The sequence below is a fragment of the Lycium ferocissimum genome, chromosome 7, assembly GCF_029784015.1.
Source record: "Lycium ferocissimum isolate CSIRO_LF1 chromosome 7, AGI_CSIRO_Lferr_CH_V1, whole genome shotgun sequence".
NCBI classification, from domain to species: Eukaryota; Viridiplantae; Streptophyta; class Magnoliopsida; order Solanales; family Solanaceae; genus Lycium; species Lycium ferocissimum.
In genome coordinates this window covers 12,139,697-12,159,565 of record NC_081348.1, presented here as the reverse complement: position 1 = coordinate 12,159,565, position 19,869 = coordinate 12,139,697, and the positions used below count along the sequence as shown (strand labels likewise).

Sequence of the window (19,869 nt, the reverse complement as noted above, 5' to 3'; positions counted from 1 at the left end):
GCCATGTTTAATAACCATAATAACTGCCAACCACAAGCTTACAGGGCATCTCTATTATTCCCTCCCTTGGAGAAAAACATTATGGAGTATAAAGTGCTAAAGTTAAGCTATTATAATTAAAATACTTAAAATAATATTTCATAAATTATAATTACAGTTTTATTTGACTCTCCAAACTATAATAATATTTTCTTAAAAAAATAAACAAACTGCTGTCGACTACTTATATGACCGGAGATTTATGTTCGGGTATTTCATTGAGCCTCTGATAGGATAGGTGAAGAATTACACTGAATTTTATTTTTTGGTTATAATTTGCTTGAACCATTATCTTGTTTTTCGCCAATTTGAAAATTATAATAATAATAATCTTTAAATTTACTATATATAACAAAGTCAAGAAAATTCAGCCCAAGAAAAAGTTTTATACAGTCAGACCCATTAATGAGTGGTCCTCTTTGGCAGAAACATTAGAAAGAAATTAATTAGAAAACAAAAAGTGGGGGCACAAAAAGCCGGTAGTCTAAACGGACAAAGGGAAACAAAACCATATGAGAGTATATGGAAATGTCAAAAACTATAATTAAGTGATCCAAAATAAAGCTTAAAAAATATTAGGAAGTAGCCACCCATAAGGCCTTCCTCCAATCACAAAAAACCTTGTTCCCCTGTCCACTTTCCTTGCACCTGCTTAGCCTTTGACATTTCTCCTTTCCCATTTCACCCTCAACATCAAATTTATTTCCATCTATATCCCATTTCATATTGTGCATGTCACTTTCTTCTTCTTCTTCTTCCACCTTAATGTCATCTTCTTTTTCTTCAATTTCTTCTTCTTTTACTTCTTCTTCATCTCTAATTTCACTTTCAGTTTCCTCTAAGTCTTCATTTTCTTCAAAATTGGAAGCAGAGATTTCATCTTTGAAAAAAGAGAGCCTAAGTCGACCATTGCTTCTTTCAGCTTGAAGATAATTATGTGTAAGTGGGGCCTCAACAGCTTTGATTATTAACCTACCATCTTCACGGTGGGGCCTAATTTGCATAGAATTCAAACCCCTTATTGTTGTCAAAGGAGGTGGAAATTTGCTGCAAGATTTCTTATTATTATTACTTCTAATCTTTCTTGACCACGTGGATGATGACTCAGCTTGGTGAGTCATCACATGGTCATCATTAGTTGATGATGATTTTTCAATTGGTGAATATGAAGAAGAAGAAGAAGAGAATGAGAAAATGTTGCTGTCAATGATATCAGTTCCAGTTTCACTTCCAAGACTTTCAGTGCATAATTGAAGGCTTTTTTCACTGAGTCTTGATGAATATGAGGATCGCTTGGATAAAGGGTGGACATAAATGCCACTTTCTTTCTCCAAGTTTGAGTCTTTAGAAATGTTGTTGGAGAGATTTTGAAGAAAACTCCAACCACCACCCAAATCAGGATTAGTTGTTGTGGAGGGCTTGTTAGTAACTTGATAATTGCATTTTTCTTTAAGATGATTGTCTATGTTGTTGTCAATTATACAAGGTCCTCTGCCAAATTCAACAGTAGAAGGGACTTTGAGCTTAAGGGTAGTTGTTTCAATGATTTGGGACTCAAAACATGATTGCAAAGTGCCTTGATATACTATCGTTGACATGGTGATGAAAGAAAAGGGATTTGAGAGAAATATCAAGAATCTTGTAAGAGATAGTTATATAGAGTTGTGAGTACTTTTTGTTCTTTGATTTTGTGAGGGAGAGGCAAGAAGTGAAGGAGAGAAGATAGAGGATTGAATGAAGGATAAGTGAAGGGGTCGGTGTGTATTTGTAGTGCTCAAAAAGTTCCACAGACAGGGGAGAGGGGGTGGGATGTTAGGGGTGTGGGGGTATGTGCTTTTTTGCACCACTTGAATTGTACAGTTTACTACTATAGTATTATTCCTTTCATTCTGTGTTTGTATTTGCTTTTAAGTCTTGATTAATTTAAATTTGTGTCGGGTAAAATTCAATAAATAGAAATTTCTATTGAAGAAATTCACCTCCAAAATTTGAATTTAAATTTTTTTTATTAAAGGTGAAGGAATCTTATTCATTCGTGATCCTGGGTGATTACAATATACGTTGATGTCAAAAACAAGGAAAAAAACATAGAATAGAAAAGTTCAAAGGAATGTAATTATTCCAATGTAGTATTCCCATTCTGTGTTACCTGTTAGTATGTTACGTATATATAGTAGTACCAAAAAGGAAGAAAAATGAAAATCCGTGAGGATGTTTCGAAGTGCGCGCATGTAAATATGTTATTCTAAACAAGGACACGTCGATTTTATCATTTGCTCTCAAAATAAAAACAAAATTAATTTGTAATTTTCCAATATGTCCTAAAGAAAGATACAAATAGACAGAAAATAAAAGGATTCTCCCATATATTTTTTGAAAAGGACAGCAACCCCTTCAGCAATTTTGACTTCATATTTTTTAAAATAATAAATAAACATAGAATTTTTCATACTTATTGAGAGTCAAAATCCATGTCTCATCTCCGTAGATTATCGAACATCACAGCCCCCGCAACTTGAAATTTCTTGGAAGTGAAATTTATATATATCATTCATTTCTCCATGCATTTGTGCATTATTGGCCAAAATATCCCCTTCAGTTTTGCATGATTGAAGCCAAGAAATTAGAAAAGTTTTACCTTACACAACTGACTAATAGTTGTGTGAGGCTATTTTTTATTAAACAAAAAAATGAAGCCCCATCTTACACTAATAGGTTCACAAACTTTAGGTTCATTTTTTTGTCTCATAAAAAATAGCCTCAATTATCTAAGGCACATATTAAAATTTTCCAAGAAATTAAATGATAAAATTATGAAACAGAGTTGCAGACGACAGCAGAAAGCCATGAAACAATTTAAATCAAGCAAAATATAAAAATGTCATTACGTCATACTAGTCAAAACGAGTTATTGGACTTTTTCTTGATTTTTCCTTCCTTTATATAGCCAGTGCTATATAGTGCAGGTAGTGACAGAACAACATAAATCGCATAGTGGTAGACTAGTTAAACCACTACTGGAAAAAGATAGTTTTTCCACCTATTTTTGGTGGGAAATTTATGTTATAAAATATGATTTTTCACCTCATTTTAAAACGGTTATTTTAGGAAAACGCGTAGTGGGGAAAGCGAGCGGATTCAGGATTTTCACTCAGGGGGTTCGAAAAACAACAAAAGCTAAATATAAAAGATAATGTTGTTGATGGGAATTGAACCTAGGATTCTAGAGACAATTTTGAACACCCTAGACCACTTGAGCGAACCTTTTGCATATATTCAGGATGTTTAATAGTTAATATATGTACGTAAATACAAAAAAACTATCCTATATATATATTGTAATTTTTTGCCGAGGGTGTTTGGGTCACCTCCACTTAAATCCGTTTGACAAAATAGGTTTACCGAAAGCTTATTTGGGAAACTTATACTTTTTTCGATTAAAAATACTATTATTTAAGTTTTTTCCGCCGGCATTTAGTGGAAAATAGCCACTGAATATTATATTTTTCACTGGAAAATCGGTGGGAAAATAGAGATATTTTAGTAGTAAACACCTTTAGTCTGAAAATTATATATATATATATATATAAACATATAATAATTGCTTGAGGCTTCAGTATCATTTTCGTTATGCATTAATCAAATAGTTCATAGAGAACTGTTTCAGCCTTTCAGGAGATGTGCTTAAATCTTTTTCATTACTAGTGAGATTAATCAAATACTACTTAATATGACGACGGACTAATATGTAGTCCGTTATTCTTCTTAAAACTTTTGAGAACCTGATCCTATTAATTTGGATTAACGCTGATCATAGTAAACTCATTAAGGTTAAAGCACATCCTATCAAAATATTTAATTTACCTACAAAGTCTAAAGTCAAATTTTCTTATTAAGATTAAGAAATTACAACCATTCAGTTGCACGCCATCGTAATAAATACGCCTACATTTTGCTGGTTAGTTGAAGAGCTCCTTGTTCTTCTTCGTTTCCGGCGTTAATTTAGAGTTTAAGTTTTATATATCGTTACTGTAAATAATTTTTTACACCGTTATTATTTATATCAACAGTATATACTTAAACTCTACAATTTAACTGTTTTTGTGCAAATAGGTATATAGCGAGCCACACGGCCCTAAATATTCTCCTCTGCAGTTCAATACTTATTTCTTTGTTCTTGCTGTATCCTTGTTCATTTGTGCTTCCAGCTATTACCTATATCAGCAAAAAGGACCATTAAAGTGTCTTTTATATATAATGAGGTGAAGACAGTTCAAGATCATGATTTATAGAAATAACAGTTTATTTCCTTAGCATATAGGAACAGACTAAAAGATAAGAATATCTCGATAATATTCCATAGTATTAGAAATTAGAAAGGAAAAAATATATTATAAATCCTTAATTAAATTATTCATATTTTGTTTTTTTCGTACTTAAATTGTGGTTGTTCACAGTACCCTCCTCAACTATATTTTTTATATTTAAAAATTCCTTGGAGAGCAAACTGACATAGAGAGTGGCTTCATTCTCTTTGTGGCATGTGAGAGCAAAAAATTAGTCGGAAAATACTAGTCCTAGGGCATTTTTCTTTATATTTATTTATTAATTAATTAATTATTCTGCACATTAATCAGAGGACAAGGTTTAGCATTTCTTAACTCACTTTGCATGGCTGAATAAAATTTTACCCCGAAACTACCTAATAAAGAGAACCTTTCTTTGCTCGTAAATCATAATTGAACAATTCAATCGACATTGAGTTGACACATACTCAATGGTGTTTACCCTTGTTGCTGTCGGTAATCAGGCAGCGTTTAGTTTAATATAAGTAATTAGTGACCTCGTTACCTAACTGTACGGACGATTGGGGAAAACTTAAAATAAGTAAATAAATAAAAACGTTTTCCTGCCATGACAGATTTATTATGTTATAAAAGGTTCCACTGGCATTAACAGTCTTAGAATAGAACGATGCATAGCTAAAAAGATATTATCACCATATATATTGTTAAAAAAAAAAATTAACCCGTGCTCGATATTCGATTTGGAATCCAACTAATTTAAATTCATGTTGAATAAGATTCATTAAAGAAAAGCGCTCCCTATAAAAATAAAAAAATTCTAACAACTCGAACCTGAAATATTTGATTAAGGCAGGAGGAATCATATTCATATCCAACCCACCACCACCTTGATAGGCTGGTATTACTTATGTTTGAAGTGCATTTGCGCTTGCTGTTATAAAAGTACTCCATTCATTGCACTTTTTTTTTAATGTAATTTTGATTGACAAATTTAAAAAATAAAGGAAGATTTTTAAAATTTGTAGCTTAAACATGTCATAATATTTGTATAGGTGTAAAACTTTTAAATTTTTATAAGTTTAAACATGTCACAACATTTGTGGTAATAAAAGCTTCTCATTCAAGAAATATATATAGAGATATATGCCATACTTGTTAAACAAACTAATAAGAAAATAGTACCAAATAAGATGAAACGATAGAAGCAAAATATATGACTGTGTAATTACGAATTTAAAACATATATAAGTATGTATATACTCTGTAATTACTAATTTAAAATTCTGAATTTGTCATTTCTTTTCTCATTTTGCACCTAATAGTTCATAAAGACACATCGAAAGAAAGTTAAATGAAATCATCTTCCACTAAGCCATACCTTTTTGGTTTGTCGGCTAGATGTTTACCTACGTAACCACCATTGAGAGGGGAAAAAATGTACCCAAAGAAAATGAGGGGAAAATATTCCTTTTTCACCCCTTTTCTTTTCTCTCTGTAAGAGAAACTTTGTTGCTGTTAATATTTTATTAACTTTTAATAATAAGCTCCTTGCCATGTGAAATGAGTAGACATTACAACAGCGATAACCTACCCTAAAATAATTATTTTAGAAAAAGCGATCCTCCCATTTGGAGGCTCATTTCACTAGAAAGAAATTAAAAAAAAAAAAAAAAAAAAAAAAAAAAGGGACTTGCACATGTCATGAAGATTCACATACCACAATTACCCTTTTGTTGTTTTAGTATAATGTTCCATGATGGAAATCTAAGGTGGTGTTAATTTAATTAAAAAAAATAGAGGTCTAAGAAAATAGAAAAAATAAAGGCATATTGCAGCTGGCATAACTCATTAGCATCATTGCATCAACACAGTTATTCCTTGTACTGTTAATTTCAACAATCTCTTATGATCACAAATTCTGCTAACTGTTATGATTATTCTTTTATGTGTACGAACGTACTCTCTCCATGTTTTACGAGTCTATTTTTATTCCTTTTCTTTAAAGTAACCACCAAACGATATGGTGAGGATTTGACCGTTTCAGATTTTAATCATTCATTTATTGCTCATAAGAGGAAATATATGGAGTATTTGAGCTTGAACTGATTCGCATAGAAATTAAAATTTACTTGAGCATATATGGACCATATTAGGAGGCCCCTTCCTTGCAGATTTGGATCAGTTGTACTTTTTTAGATAGAAATATTTTTTAAAGATTTAGATTAAACTAATTTAACAAGTTTCTTTAATCGTAGTTTAAAATAAATATAAGAAAATATTTGTAGAACCTACAACGCGTGTCGTTTGGCCTAACGCCCCGCACATGATAATATGATATACAAGCGTTTCGTCTTTGCTACTACAATTAAATCATTGGTTTGTTTACATTTGAAGAAATTTTGTGGAATAACTACAAATTGATGTGCTTGTCCTCTTCCAATTAATATTGTAATGCGTGAGGCAACAGAGTTTCATTGTGATTCCAATCTATACAAAAGATAATAAAGTGTATTTTATGCCGTTAGACACTCTCAACGTCACTTTCATGTAATCGAGATTATTATGTAGTTTGGATATATTGCTACGTAATTCCATGTATTATCCGTCTTATGTTGTCCACAAGTCCATGACATCATATTCATAAACATGGCTTATATGCCAGAAATGATTGGATGGACTCGTCTTATTATTATTGCTACTATTATTAGTTAAATAAGCCTCACTAAATATCAAATTAAAATAATATTTTGTCATGGTCAACGAGTGGAGGAAATTTTGAGATAATACATAATGATGCAACCAAATAGATTTTCGGGGTCAAATAACAGAAGAATCGAGCAATATTATAATTGATTTAACTTGCGTACTAGAAATTGCTTTTTGTACATCCTGATAATTGTTTTGCCAAAACCTAGAAAACTGTATTAAGATAAATCTCATCAAAATAGTAAGAAACACCAGATATTCATAATTTTAAGAGGCGCAGATGCAGCACTTTGGCATCAAATTCATTTGAACCTATTATTTCCTATTATTTTCAATACGAAATATATATATATATATATATTAATATGTCAAAACTTAAACAAGTATTATATCTGAATCCATACCATTAAAAGTATAATAAAATTCAGTAGTAAGAACCTCATGGGTCGAACTCATTAAGTTTAACTCATGGGAGTCTCATTTCGAGGTTGAGCCTTTCAGCTCATTACATTTTTATTAGGAATTAACCTTCTAAGTTTTTTTCTTTCTTTTTTTTCGAAAAAGGCGTATATTTGGTGTTCCTACGAAACCTTAAAGGTGAAGGATTAGACATAACTTATGTCACATAAGAATATTATTGTTATATATCCATATTACAAAGTTACGTATAATATTTAATACAAGAGATGAAGATGATATTTCAAAGGAATTGGAAGTCGTTCGTCACGGTTTTGTCTTTAATTTTGGAATTAAAAAAGTAGCATCAAGGTTTTACCTGAAAAGGCTTAATTATAATATGAAGTGGAGACCAAATAATGGGCTTAGTTTGCTTGCATGATTATGACAAGCATTACTACCATTGTTCTTTTGGTGGCATTTAAAAATGGAAATGTTTAATTCATTCGTCATAAAATGTTAGTAACATAATACTGACCTTTTAAGTATGTGCTATATAATTATCATCTCCACGTCTCATAATTTAATTAGTTTTCACTGGATTATATATCAATCAAGAAATTAATTACACCCGACGAATATGAAGAACATAGTGATCGACTGACACTTCTTGATTCAGATAATTTATTGTTTTCTAGATAATCAGATCCTTACAAGTCTTCTCCTTTTGTTTAGGATCAGTTGTGTGGTTTAGCGTTTTAATCTAGATTAGTTTTTTTTTTACTATAAATACTTGTTTAAGGCTTTCTTTTATTATCTAATTTATACTCGCATGATTATACGGAATACAATATCGCCCCATTATGTAGCTTAATTGTTATCTGCATTTTCAAAGCTTAGAATGAGTTCTTCAATTCCGTTTACTATTGTTAAACTTCGGTACAGCTCGATTACCTTCATATATTCTGCCACTAATTAATACGATTATACTTGTGTAATGTTATAATGTCATAACTCTACACTTTTATATTTAAACATACAAATACTATTGACGTACGTACCATTGGCTAGCAGTATTTGCACCTATATCATTATTTACACCAAGCAAATAAATGTATGAGATATGTTTGCACATAGACTTCTCACTTAACTATGATCAATTAGTATATATTCAACGATCATTAATTAAATTACTTAACCATAATAAGTTGATATTACTTATAAACACTATATGTATTTGAGTAAAGTTTTATTTGTACTTACATTATATATCTAATTAGAGGACCTAATTTTAGTGGCTTTTCCCGTCTCTCTCCTATTTGGATGAGGATGAAAGAGCTTAAACGACCATGGTGGTCCAAAAGTTACACACCATGAAAGCAGAATAAATAAATAAACTTAATAACCCTTGGTGACTCTAAACGAGCATACTTTTCAATCCTTTTCTAGCAAGTACAACAAAAAGTTTTCTTCACTGGCAAGGCATAAAGATATTAGGTCAGCCCACTTAAGAGCTAATAAAGCAAGGCATAAAACTAACTTATTTGATATTGAATAATGATAATGCAAAGCATATCACCCCATTCTGCTGTTTCTTTCTTTCATTTTATTGGTTTTTCCACCTTTTTTTCCTTTTTTCTGTGGCTGCTGAAATAACCGTAACTGTACATGTAGTTATCGCCGGTGTATACTTAGTATATGACAAATGTATACTAATTGCATAAACATTCTCTGATGTATACACTGATTATACACAGATTATACTGGCTTGAAATTTGAAGGAAAAAAAAAGGTGGTGTGTTTGATATATATGAAGAAAAATGTTTTCCACAAAAAATAGTTTCTTGAAAATACTTTCGTAGAGAATAAGCAATTTTCTTACTTATTTTAATTTCTTGTGTTTGCTAAGTAAGCCAAGAGCATTTATATATAATTTAGGCAAACACTAATGAAATGAGATATGGAGAGGGGAGGGATTTGGGGTGGGTTTGGAGATTTGGGAGGAAACAATCTAAAGTGAAATGTCAATTTATAGAACTTGTTTTTATTACTTCCACTCGAAAAGTCATTTTTCTAATATCTTAAGTAATTTATATTCTAAGAGAAAATATTTTGCAAAATATCTTGAACAATCAAATATGAAAAAATTAAAAAAAAAATTAAAAAATCGGAAACTATTTTCATACGACAAACATGCTAGGATTATTTTTCGACTTTTTGCTATGCGCTTCGTGAATTGATTTATAGTATAAGAAAAAAAAGGTTTTGGGAGTGATTGACAGTGTATTAATTAAATCAAATCAAACAAGCTTGTGCATCAGAATCCATTCCATCTTTCATTTCATTTTGCTGAAAAGCCATCCAATTGCAGAATATTTTGCTGAGTATGCGTCATTTGCCCTTGTCCTTGTTTGTAATATTAAATTTTTTGCCATGTTGATATTTTTGCCAAGTCCCATTTACTTATTTTCTTATTTTTGTGAAAAGAGAATCCAGTTCATGGACTTACACAGGCAACTAAAAATAATCAATAATGCGCATCTTGCAACCCTTTTTGACCACCATGTTAGTGCCTAACCCTCACTTTCTACTATTAGTAATTTTCCCTTTTTTTGTTTATAGAGTTAGGGCTGTCCTAAAAAAGCTGCGATTGGAAATAATTTAAAGTTCGATGGCATCGAGCCCATGAATGAAGGGAGCAAAAATATGTAATTTAGAATATACTTAGCAAGTTGACATCATAGGTCCTAGGTTTCACTTTACAACAGATACATTCACGGTACTTGGATCGAATCTCCACCACATTATGATTATTGCTATATTGAGCTATTCTAAGTCTTGTCATTTTCAATCTAAATGTACTAATTATGTAGTAAACGGGGATGGATGGATTAATCAATATTATTTCACTCATAACCAAAGTTTTTGTGTTTGAGTCCTCGGAATGAAGAAAGTCATGTGAGAATCTTTTATAATTACGTACGTGAAGAGTTAATTCTTTATTTCTTCTCGTCATTAATGACTTGATTATTTTTAGATAACATAGATAGAACCAACACTTATAAGGAGTCCTATTAAACGTCAAACCTTGAGCAATAAGCCTACAAAATCTTTCAAATTGTATATATGATTAAATCTAGTATTTTAGATATTCCCCCATTTTCATCGACCCCAGCATTTTAAATTTCTCTTTTACAGTTCAATCTTGATCAAAAATAAATATTGGGACTTTTTAGTATTTAAGTGATCACAATTCTATATATTCCACTAGACGGCCTATGCCGCGCGCGCACGATGTGCCCAACACTTTAGATTATAGTGCATCTATGTGTATGTAGTTGTGTTTGGATAGTGAAAATATATATCTATATATATATATATATATATATATATATATATATATATATATATATATATATATATTATGTTCAAAACACGATTAATATAACATTGTAGTTTGTGCTCCGTATCTAAAACTTTATTATATTAATGTTTGCTACGAATACAAAATCGGCAAATTTATTAATATTTTTTAAAAGAGTAGACTTGTTTAAAAAGAAACTATTTTCCTCTCTTTGAGATAAAACAATAAAGAATATTTAAGCATCGGTTGATACTTTCAATTTTAATTCGATTAATTTAAAGGTGTAAAATACTTATTATTTTTTATCAAATTTTGATTTGGATAATTCTAATTCAAATTATTATATTAATTTTACATGTTTAAAACGAAATAAAGTAGAAATTGATTTTCTATTTAAACGAAGAAATACTATTTTTTAATTTTTGGTAAATATTCTCGGTTTAGCTCATTACTTGTCATGTTGTCTTTTGCATGGTTTTTTAAGAAAACGTCGATTAGAATTATAATTTGACTAATTTACCTTATTCATTATTTGATCTCCATTTGATATATTTTCACATTTATTACAGTAAGAATAAAAATAAAAAAGTAATTAAATTCTATCTTATTTTAAAATATAAATATTTTAAGTATATTTATTTTAGTAAACATAACAAATAAATGACATGGCGGAATAGCAAATACGAGTTTAATATCTAGATTAGATCTCGGGCTAATATAAAAAAAGAAAGAAAATTGTATGGTTTGACTACTTAACCTTTTGAAGAAAATAATTTCATTTGCTCCCACTAATGGATTGATACGCACGTAATGAATTCATCATTATTGACTTAATGAGATACTTTGGAAATTACATGAATATTGTTTGATTTTTAAATATGGGGTGCACTTTTTTTTTTGGACATTATTAATTTGCACTATTTTTACGCATATATATATATATACACACTATGTTCAAAACATGATTAATATAACATTGTAGTTTGTACTCCGTATTTAAAACTTTATTATATTAGTGTTTACTACGAATACAAAGTCTGCAATTTTTTTTTTTAATATGGGGTTCACTTTTTTTTTTTTTTTTTGATATTGCTCGATTTTGTTAATATGGGGTCCACTTTTTTTTACCGTGAGTTTGGAGATGGTGGGTTCCACTTTTTTTTTTTTTTTATATATTGCTTGGTGTTGTTTAGTATGAGGTCCACCCTTTATGGGGTGCACTTTTTTTTTGACATTATTAGTTTGTACTATTTTTATGCATATAATATATATACATATACTATGTTCAAAACACGATTAATATAACATTATAGTTTGTGATCCGTATTTAAAACTTTATTATATTAGTGTTTGCTACGAATAAAAAGTCTGCACTTTTTTATTTTTAACATTATATTTTTTTTAATATGGGGTTTACTTTTTTTTTTTTTTTTTTTTATATTGCTTGATTTTGTTAATATGGGGTCCCCTTTTTTTTTCCCATGAGTTCGGAGATGGTGAGTTCCACTTTTTTTTTAGTTTTTTTTTTATATTGCTCGATGTTATTTAGTATGGGGCCCAACCCCCCCCCCCCCCCCCCCCCTTTTTTTTTTTTTTTAAATTAGGGACAACGGACGACGAAGCATGGGTCTAAACCCATGCTTTATATAGTTTCTTCTTTTTTTTTTTTTTTTTTATATTGCTTGGTGTTGTTTAGTATGGGGCCCACCCTTTTGGACATTATTAGTTTGCACTATTTTTATGCATATAATATATATATATATATATATATATATATATATTCAAAACACGATTAATATAACATTGTAGTTTGTGCTCCGTATCTAAAACTTTATTATATTAGTGTTTGCTACGAATACAAAGTTTGCACTTTTTTTTTTTTGACATTGTTTGTTTTTTTAATATGAGATTCACTTTTTTTTTTTTATATTGCTTGATTTTGTTAATATGGGGTCCTTTTTTTTCCGTGAGTTTGGAGATGGTGAGTTCCATTTTTTTTACTTTTTTTTTTTTTTAATATTGGTTGGTGTTTTTTTTTTTTTTTTTTTAATATTGGTTGGTGTTTAATATGGGGACCACACTTTTTTTTTTTTTTATATATATATATATATATATATATATATAGCATGGGTGCAAAACCATGCTTCTATATAGTAGTAGTTTGTACTCCGTATCTAAAACTTTATTATATTAGTGTTTGCTACGAATACAAAGTTTGCACTTGTTTTTTTGACATTGTTTGTTTTTTTAATATGAGATTCACTTTTTTTTTTATATTGCTTGATTTTGTAATATGGGGTCCAACTTTTTTCCCGTGAGTTTGGAGATGGTGAGTTCCACTTTTTTTACTTCTTTTTTTTAATATTGGTTGGTGTTTTTTTTTTTTTTTTTTTAATATTGGTTGGTGTTTAATATGGGGACCACACTTTTTTTTTTTTAATGCTTAACGGACGACGAAGCATGGGTGCAAACCCATGCTTCTATATAGTAGTAATTTACTATAGAAGTTTATTGGGAGCTCTTCCCCTTAAAAAAAACTCCATGCAGCACAATTTTTCAAATATCGAATGATTAAAAAAAAAAAAGTGAGCTTTTTTCAGTTCTTTGTTTTGCTAAACACAAGTAGACAATATTTTAAACTTTGTATAATTAATTAATGAAGAAATAACGGTACTATCCGGTGAAAGTAACAGACAACGAGAATAATATTATGTTAACAATAGATAAAAGCAACGGGTGTTCTGTTAGAACTTCAAACCTTGATCAAATGAACTTCCAAGATCCTTCAAATTGTGTCTCATTAACTCTCATATATTTCCTCATTTCCATCCTAAAGCATTTAAATTTCTCCTTTATGGTCCAATTCTAATCGGCAACAAATAGAGGGCGTCTCAATATTTAATTGATCACAATTCTATATGTTCCACTTACTATAAAAGTTTCCTACATAATTCATGAGAGGAATATCGTAGAGAGTGCTTAAGTTCCACAAAATTCATAAGAGGAATGTCGTAATGAGCGGTTCCCCATTATGAATAATATGTTGTGCAAATCTGTATTAAAAAGAGCTTCTAGAACTTTTAAAATTCCTGTTTTGCTAAATACAACTAGACAATATTTTATATTTTAAATTTATGTATAGTTTAATCAATGAAGGAATAATGGTACTATATCTAGGGAAAGTAACAGACAGCGAGAATAATGTTATGTTTGTGACTTGTGAATTTGTACGACGAAATCGACATATTTGGATACATATCAATTTGCAGATCAAGTTCCAATGAACAAATATAGGACTTTGCTTATTTGGGCTGTCAACCATGTTATAATTTAAAATGAGTACTGATTCTTCCATTCTTATATTTTTAAAAATGTACCATATATGGTAGCTTGCTAATTTTGAGTTGTCAAAGTTGTTTTATTTTAGCACACTAGTCTGTCAACTCCTCTTTTATTTAGGAATGTGGGATGTCCTATTTTGAGACTCAATATTTTAGTGTACTCTATGTATATAATGCCATTCTTTTCTTACAAAGATTTGTAGTTGGTTTGGACTGTTGAATTATGTAATATGCTTCAATTATTATTTTAGTTTTTTATAATCTATTGTTTCTAATTTGGGAGATCGATGAATAATGTCCCGTTCCTTCATCAGGCTTGGTTTACAAAATTCCTAACGCGTATCATGGCATTTTAATTTATTTATTCTAAGTCTTTAGTAATACATCATCTGTTTTGTGTAGTTTGGAAAATATTGAGATCCCGGTAATACAGAGATTCCATTATTGGGGAAATTTTATAAAAATACAATTTGCTCACTCATATTGCAAAAAAATAGCCCAAAACTTACATTGCAAAGCTTTAATCCAAAAACACTTTTATACGGTATTATACACTTATGTACAAAAGACAAGTACATTATGGATATAGTTGTTTGAAGGTGTATACATATTTATACGCCTATATACATAAACACACATATACATTATTATAACCCATATACACCTATAAACACTCATATAACCAGATAAACCCATATACACTCATATACCCATATACACCCATCTACACGCATATACCCATATACATATACATATTATACACTATTATACCTTCACTATCCCTATCCCTCCCGATTTCTCCATCGCCAACCTCAACCACCTTTGGCGAACCCCACTGTAGTCACCTACACTCCACCACCACCTCGATGAGTTTTTCGATAGATGCTAGATCTAGGTCTAAGGTAATTTCTAATCAGACCTGTGCCACCGCAGGGAGGAGGCGGCTAGATCTGAGCCACCGAAAAATCGTCTTCGTCGGAGAAAGAGAAAGGAAGCGCGGTAGAGAGAAAGGAGGCGTGGTAGATAGAGAAGAGGGGGAGGGTAGGAAGGGAGCGAGAGAGAGAAGGGCGGCGAACTCTCTCTCTCTCTCTCTCTCTCTCTGTCTTTTCCGATGGTGCTGACCGCCGGCGTCGGCACCGTTGGGATGGCAGCAAAGCGAAGAAGAGAGAGAGGGGGGAGGAGGATGGAGTGGATGGAGAGAGAGAGAGGAAGGAGGACGGAGTGGTTCATTTTTTGAAAGATTTAAAAAAATCGGTCAATTTTGGTAACATTGCTACCCTAATTAACGTAGGGTGTAATTTACTCCATTATTAATTGGGCAACCACCAGTAAACCACATTTACTGTGAAGCGAACTCGGTTGCACACCACCTAGCTAACCATGGGAGAAAATTGCACTCAAATGTAATCGCTAGGGAAGAAGATGTTTTTTTGGAACAAATCTCCAACCTTTGTTTCCTTCTTTACTAGCAAAGACCTCTTAGGAACAACATCAATTCGATTTGGTTTCCGCTCTTTATTTTAATGCAATCTCCTCTTCTCCAGCAAAAAAAAAAAAAAGAAGTTTATCTATGCTTGTATGCAAATTACATAAAAGTACATACTCTTCATTTGTATGGTTTTACATTGTGCAAAAACGTCTATAGAAGAACATAATTTGTTCTGCACAGTTACAAACGAATAAGCTTAAAATAAAAGAGAAATAAAAATTCGACTCTTGCCAAAAAACAAAATAGGGCAAGCAAATTTGGAGAAAAAACGAAGTAGAATAGCAAGATTTTCCCATAAATTAGATTGATGTATGTTCAAGCTGATTTCAGGTGAACCCAAATCAAATGGCTATGGGCCTGTCAATGATGACTATTTCTCATAATGAAAACTTTTGGTTTGGGCTGGAGACTTGCAAACACTGCTGCACAAAAAAATTAGGGAATTTGGCATAGATGTACCAAACGGGTGAATATTTAGGGTAAAATGGTCAATTCATTTATTCTTTGAGCTTTAAAGTCATCATTGCGGTATAAATTGTCGATAAAATAATTTTAGACCTCCAAGTGGTATCATTTCAGTTGAACACTCCAAAATAACTTTTACTATGCCATTTAAACACAAAATAAAAAGATTGTGTTTCACGGCCTTAAGTGCGTGAATGTATCTAAGATCAATTTATTTTTATTTTTTCTGTAAAACTCAATATTTTCCTCTCTCTTATCTTGTGTTCCCCAAGCAAAAACCCTAGAAGGTGGGGAGTGAAGTGGAGGTGGGGTTGCAATGGTGGTAACTTTCATGGAGGTCTGAAGGTAGGAAGTGAAGTCGTCAATTTGAATGGTCGGTGGAAAAATTGAGATGGACGGAAAACTTTTAAAAATTCTATTTTTCTTGTTAACTTTCTCTCTTTTTTTGGCAAAGAAAAATGTAGCTTCTTCTTCTCCTTCTCAGATTGTTAACAGTGTTCTGCAAACAAGAGTTTGTTGCCGGAAAAAGATTGTGCTCTGCCCGGAATTTTTTTTCCCGATCAACCACTTCTCTGTCTCTATCTTATTTATTTCACAGATCTTAACTTTTAATTTTAACTGATTTGATTCTTGATTGGCTGAACAATGAATTTGAGTGAAGAAGAAAACAAGAAAAGAGGAAGGTGCTGGGGAAATCATTTTGCTGTGGAACTTCATATTTTCCCGCGAAAATCCTTGCTAATTGATGATTTTTATGATGAAGATATGTAATGGATTAGTGACGAAAATTGGGTAAAAATTGGTACATATAAGGTTTTGCTACTTGTTTAGGGTTAAAATTGGGTTGAAAGCTACAATGGTGTTGGTGTTGGTGGCATGAAGGTGGTATTGACGAGATGGCGGCGTGGAGATGGTGGCGGCAGTAGCTGAGAAGATGGAAGAGAGATAAAGATTTTTTTTTTTTTTAAAGTTAAAATCCACGTGTCGTCCTTTTTTTTGTCGTTCGGGTGCGTGAATTGCACTCACTTTTTGTGTTTGGTTGCATATTAATTTTGTGTTTAAATGGCACAGTAAAAGTTATGTTGGAGTGGTCAATTGAAACTAGCCTCAGTTGGGGGGTCTAAATGAATTATACGGACAAGTTCGAGGGTTTATCAATGACTTAAGCCTTTATTATTAACAAGATCAAACCCCAAATATATTTTTAGTCCAAAACTTGGCGACCTACAACCGAGTGGAAGGAAACCTGGAAAAAAAGGAGAAAGAAACTTATCTTCCTGCCCAAGTTGCTCTATTTGAAGTCCTCTCTCTCACACACATTCGCTCACTCTCTCGAATCAGAATCTATATAATATAAAGTTAGGAATAGACAAGGTGATGTGGCACCTCTCTATGGCCAGCATTCATATTTATCTTTTTTCTCTCTTTTTTTTGGGATTTTTTTGAGTTTTTTCTACATAGAAATAAAAGGAAGAAAAGAGATCTTTAATTTAGCTACAGTTATAACATTGTTAATAGCTACAGTTACAACATTAAAATGACAAAGAATTAAAAGAGAAATAAAGAGTTGCTTCATAACCTGAGGAGACCGACAGTTATGTCTTCTACATAAAAGATCAATTTGAAGGGCAAAAATATTTAAAGTGAAAGAGAATCACAAAACATTCCAAAAAGTATGGTAGCTAAACACAGCCTAATGTTCATGTGCTCATTCTTGCAGGTTGGGTGGAGTAGAAAGGAACTTTATCCTTTGATCAAAGTGGCTATAATAAGTAAGGAGTTTGCACCAAGTTACCGACAACGAACGATGAACAATACAAACTCTGTACGTTTCCTTGCAAATTGTGTTCTTTTCATTCTCCTCTGTCATATAGAAAATGTATAATATGTCTAAAATGGTACGAAAAGTATTTATGGAATTTTACAGAAAATTAGGATGACAAATAACAGGAATTGCCTGGGTAACTAAAACAGAATTGATGGGAGAAAATAAGGAAAAGAGCAAATGGAAAAGGAAAAAGAATATAGATGGAAGCACTAATATACGGAAATAAAAAAAAGAGAGAAAGAAGAAGACCAAAGAAAGTATACGAAATAGGAGTAAGACAGAAGATACAAAATTACTTTCGTCATTGACGGGTTCTGGTATTTAGAAGTCAAAATTTTCTTCTCTTTAATTTTAGTTTCCTTTCAATAATGTATATATATGGAAAAAGTATGACAACAAAATCTTAAATAACTTACCATTCTCTTGTCATCTAATATTTTTAAGCTAATTTATTTTTCTTTGTTTAAAGGAGAGGATATATTTTTATGTTAATTACTTAGTAATTAGTATTATATTCATGAAATATAAAAATCTATTTTGTAGTATTAATTCTTTATTTTATTGTTTAAATGCTTTACAAATGAGATAATTTCTTAAGTTAAGTTGAAAAAATAGATTACACTAAAGAAAGGAAAAAAAATAAATGGAAGGGGAAAAAAGGGAAAATATTAGAAATTAAGGAATTTGATTCCATCAAAGACGGAACACATATATTATCTTTTACCTTTTTTATTTCTTTTCTTTTTCTTTTTTTGTCCTTTTTCCTTTTCTTATCATTTTATTTGACAGAATGAAAATGATCTTAAGTATTATGAAACATAATTGTGCATAATTTATACTAAGAAACAAAATACTAAAAGTAAGCTAGGCTTTAGAGGAAGAAAAATAAAAAGTGGGTGACATCTTAGGTATGCATTTCTAATATTCTTTATTACTTCTTAATATATATATATATATATATATATATATATCATATTTTTTTATATTTTTTCGTATTTCGTATTAAAAAAATATTTATATGATTTAAGGAGTTGTTTCATATTAACTTGGAAAGTTTCAAATCTGTATTTTATAAATATGACAGAAATTTATAATAGGACGTTCTTTTTATAGATACTTCAAGTGAGAAAGGTGTTGCAAAGTTGAACTCAACGATCTGGCATATTATAAGCCAAGAAAAGTTTCTTCTCCCCGTTCTATAGTGAATTCTCATATTCTTTTTTCTCAATGAAATTATATTATATTTACCAATTTTAGTTTATTACTACAACAATTCAAACTTCTTTTCATTTTTTTAGAAATAAAACTAATTAATATATACGAAACCACTTTTCATATGTTAATTAGCTCATTTATCGAAGTTTAAAAAAATACAACAACATGTACGGTGCTTGAAAAATGGAAGTTGCACCATGAAAAGCTAAAGTCAATTAAGATACTTATATTCGTGATTTGATCAACTTATAAAATAATTTTGTAAGTAGATATATGAAATAATTTTGTCTCAATTAAATTTATAAAACTATCATTTTTTAAGTACGACCGCGCGAAGCGCGGACAAATTCACTAGTTATAGTATACTACCAACATTTAAAGCTACGAGCCTATTTGGATTGGTTTATTTTATGTGCTTTTAAACCAAAATAGTTTTTAAGCACTTTTGTAGTATTTGAATAAATTAAAAAAGTACTTTTAAGCACTTGTTTTTAAGCCAAAATAAGAAAACTACATCAAAAGTCATAAGTTAGGATTATCCTAGCTTATGGCTTTTGGTAAGGGTGTCAATGGTACGGTTTGGGCGGTTATTTTATAAAATTTAGATCATACCAATTTTTCGGTTATTTTATTTTGTATAACCAAAAATAGACTTTTCGAAACCGTCCCATCATCTGGGTTTTTCTTCTGTATCGGTATAGTTCGGTTAATTTTTTGGT

At 30.8% G+C, this 19,869-nt stretch overlaps 1 protein-coding gene across 1 annotated transcript; it reads right to left on the bottom strand.

The window, feature by feature from the left end:
- Positions 1 to 405: 405 nt before the first annotated feature.
- On the bottom strand, positions 406 to 1,787 carry LOC132063361 (protein FANTASTIC FOUR 3-like). The gene has a single exon (XM_059455868.1). It carries the CDS (start codon positions 1,635 to 1,637, stop codon positions 615 to 617), a length of 1,023 nt encoding a protein of 340 aa, XP_059311851.1. The 5' UTR covers positions 1,638 to 1,787; the 3' UTR covers positions 406 to 614.
- Between the last annotated feature and the right edge of the window lie 18,082 nt (positions 1,788 to 19,869).

Excerpts from the sequence above, each read along its gene's own strand:
- LOC132063361 (XM_059455868.1), bottom strand. The coding sequence starts at position 1,637 with ATGTCAACGATAGTATATCAAGGCACTTTGCAATCATGTTTTGAGTCC.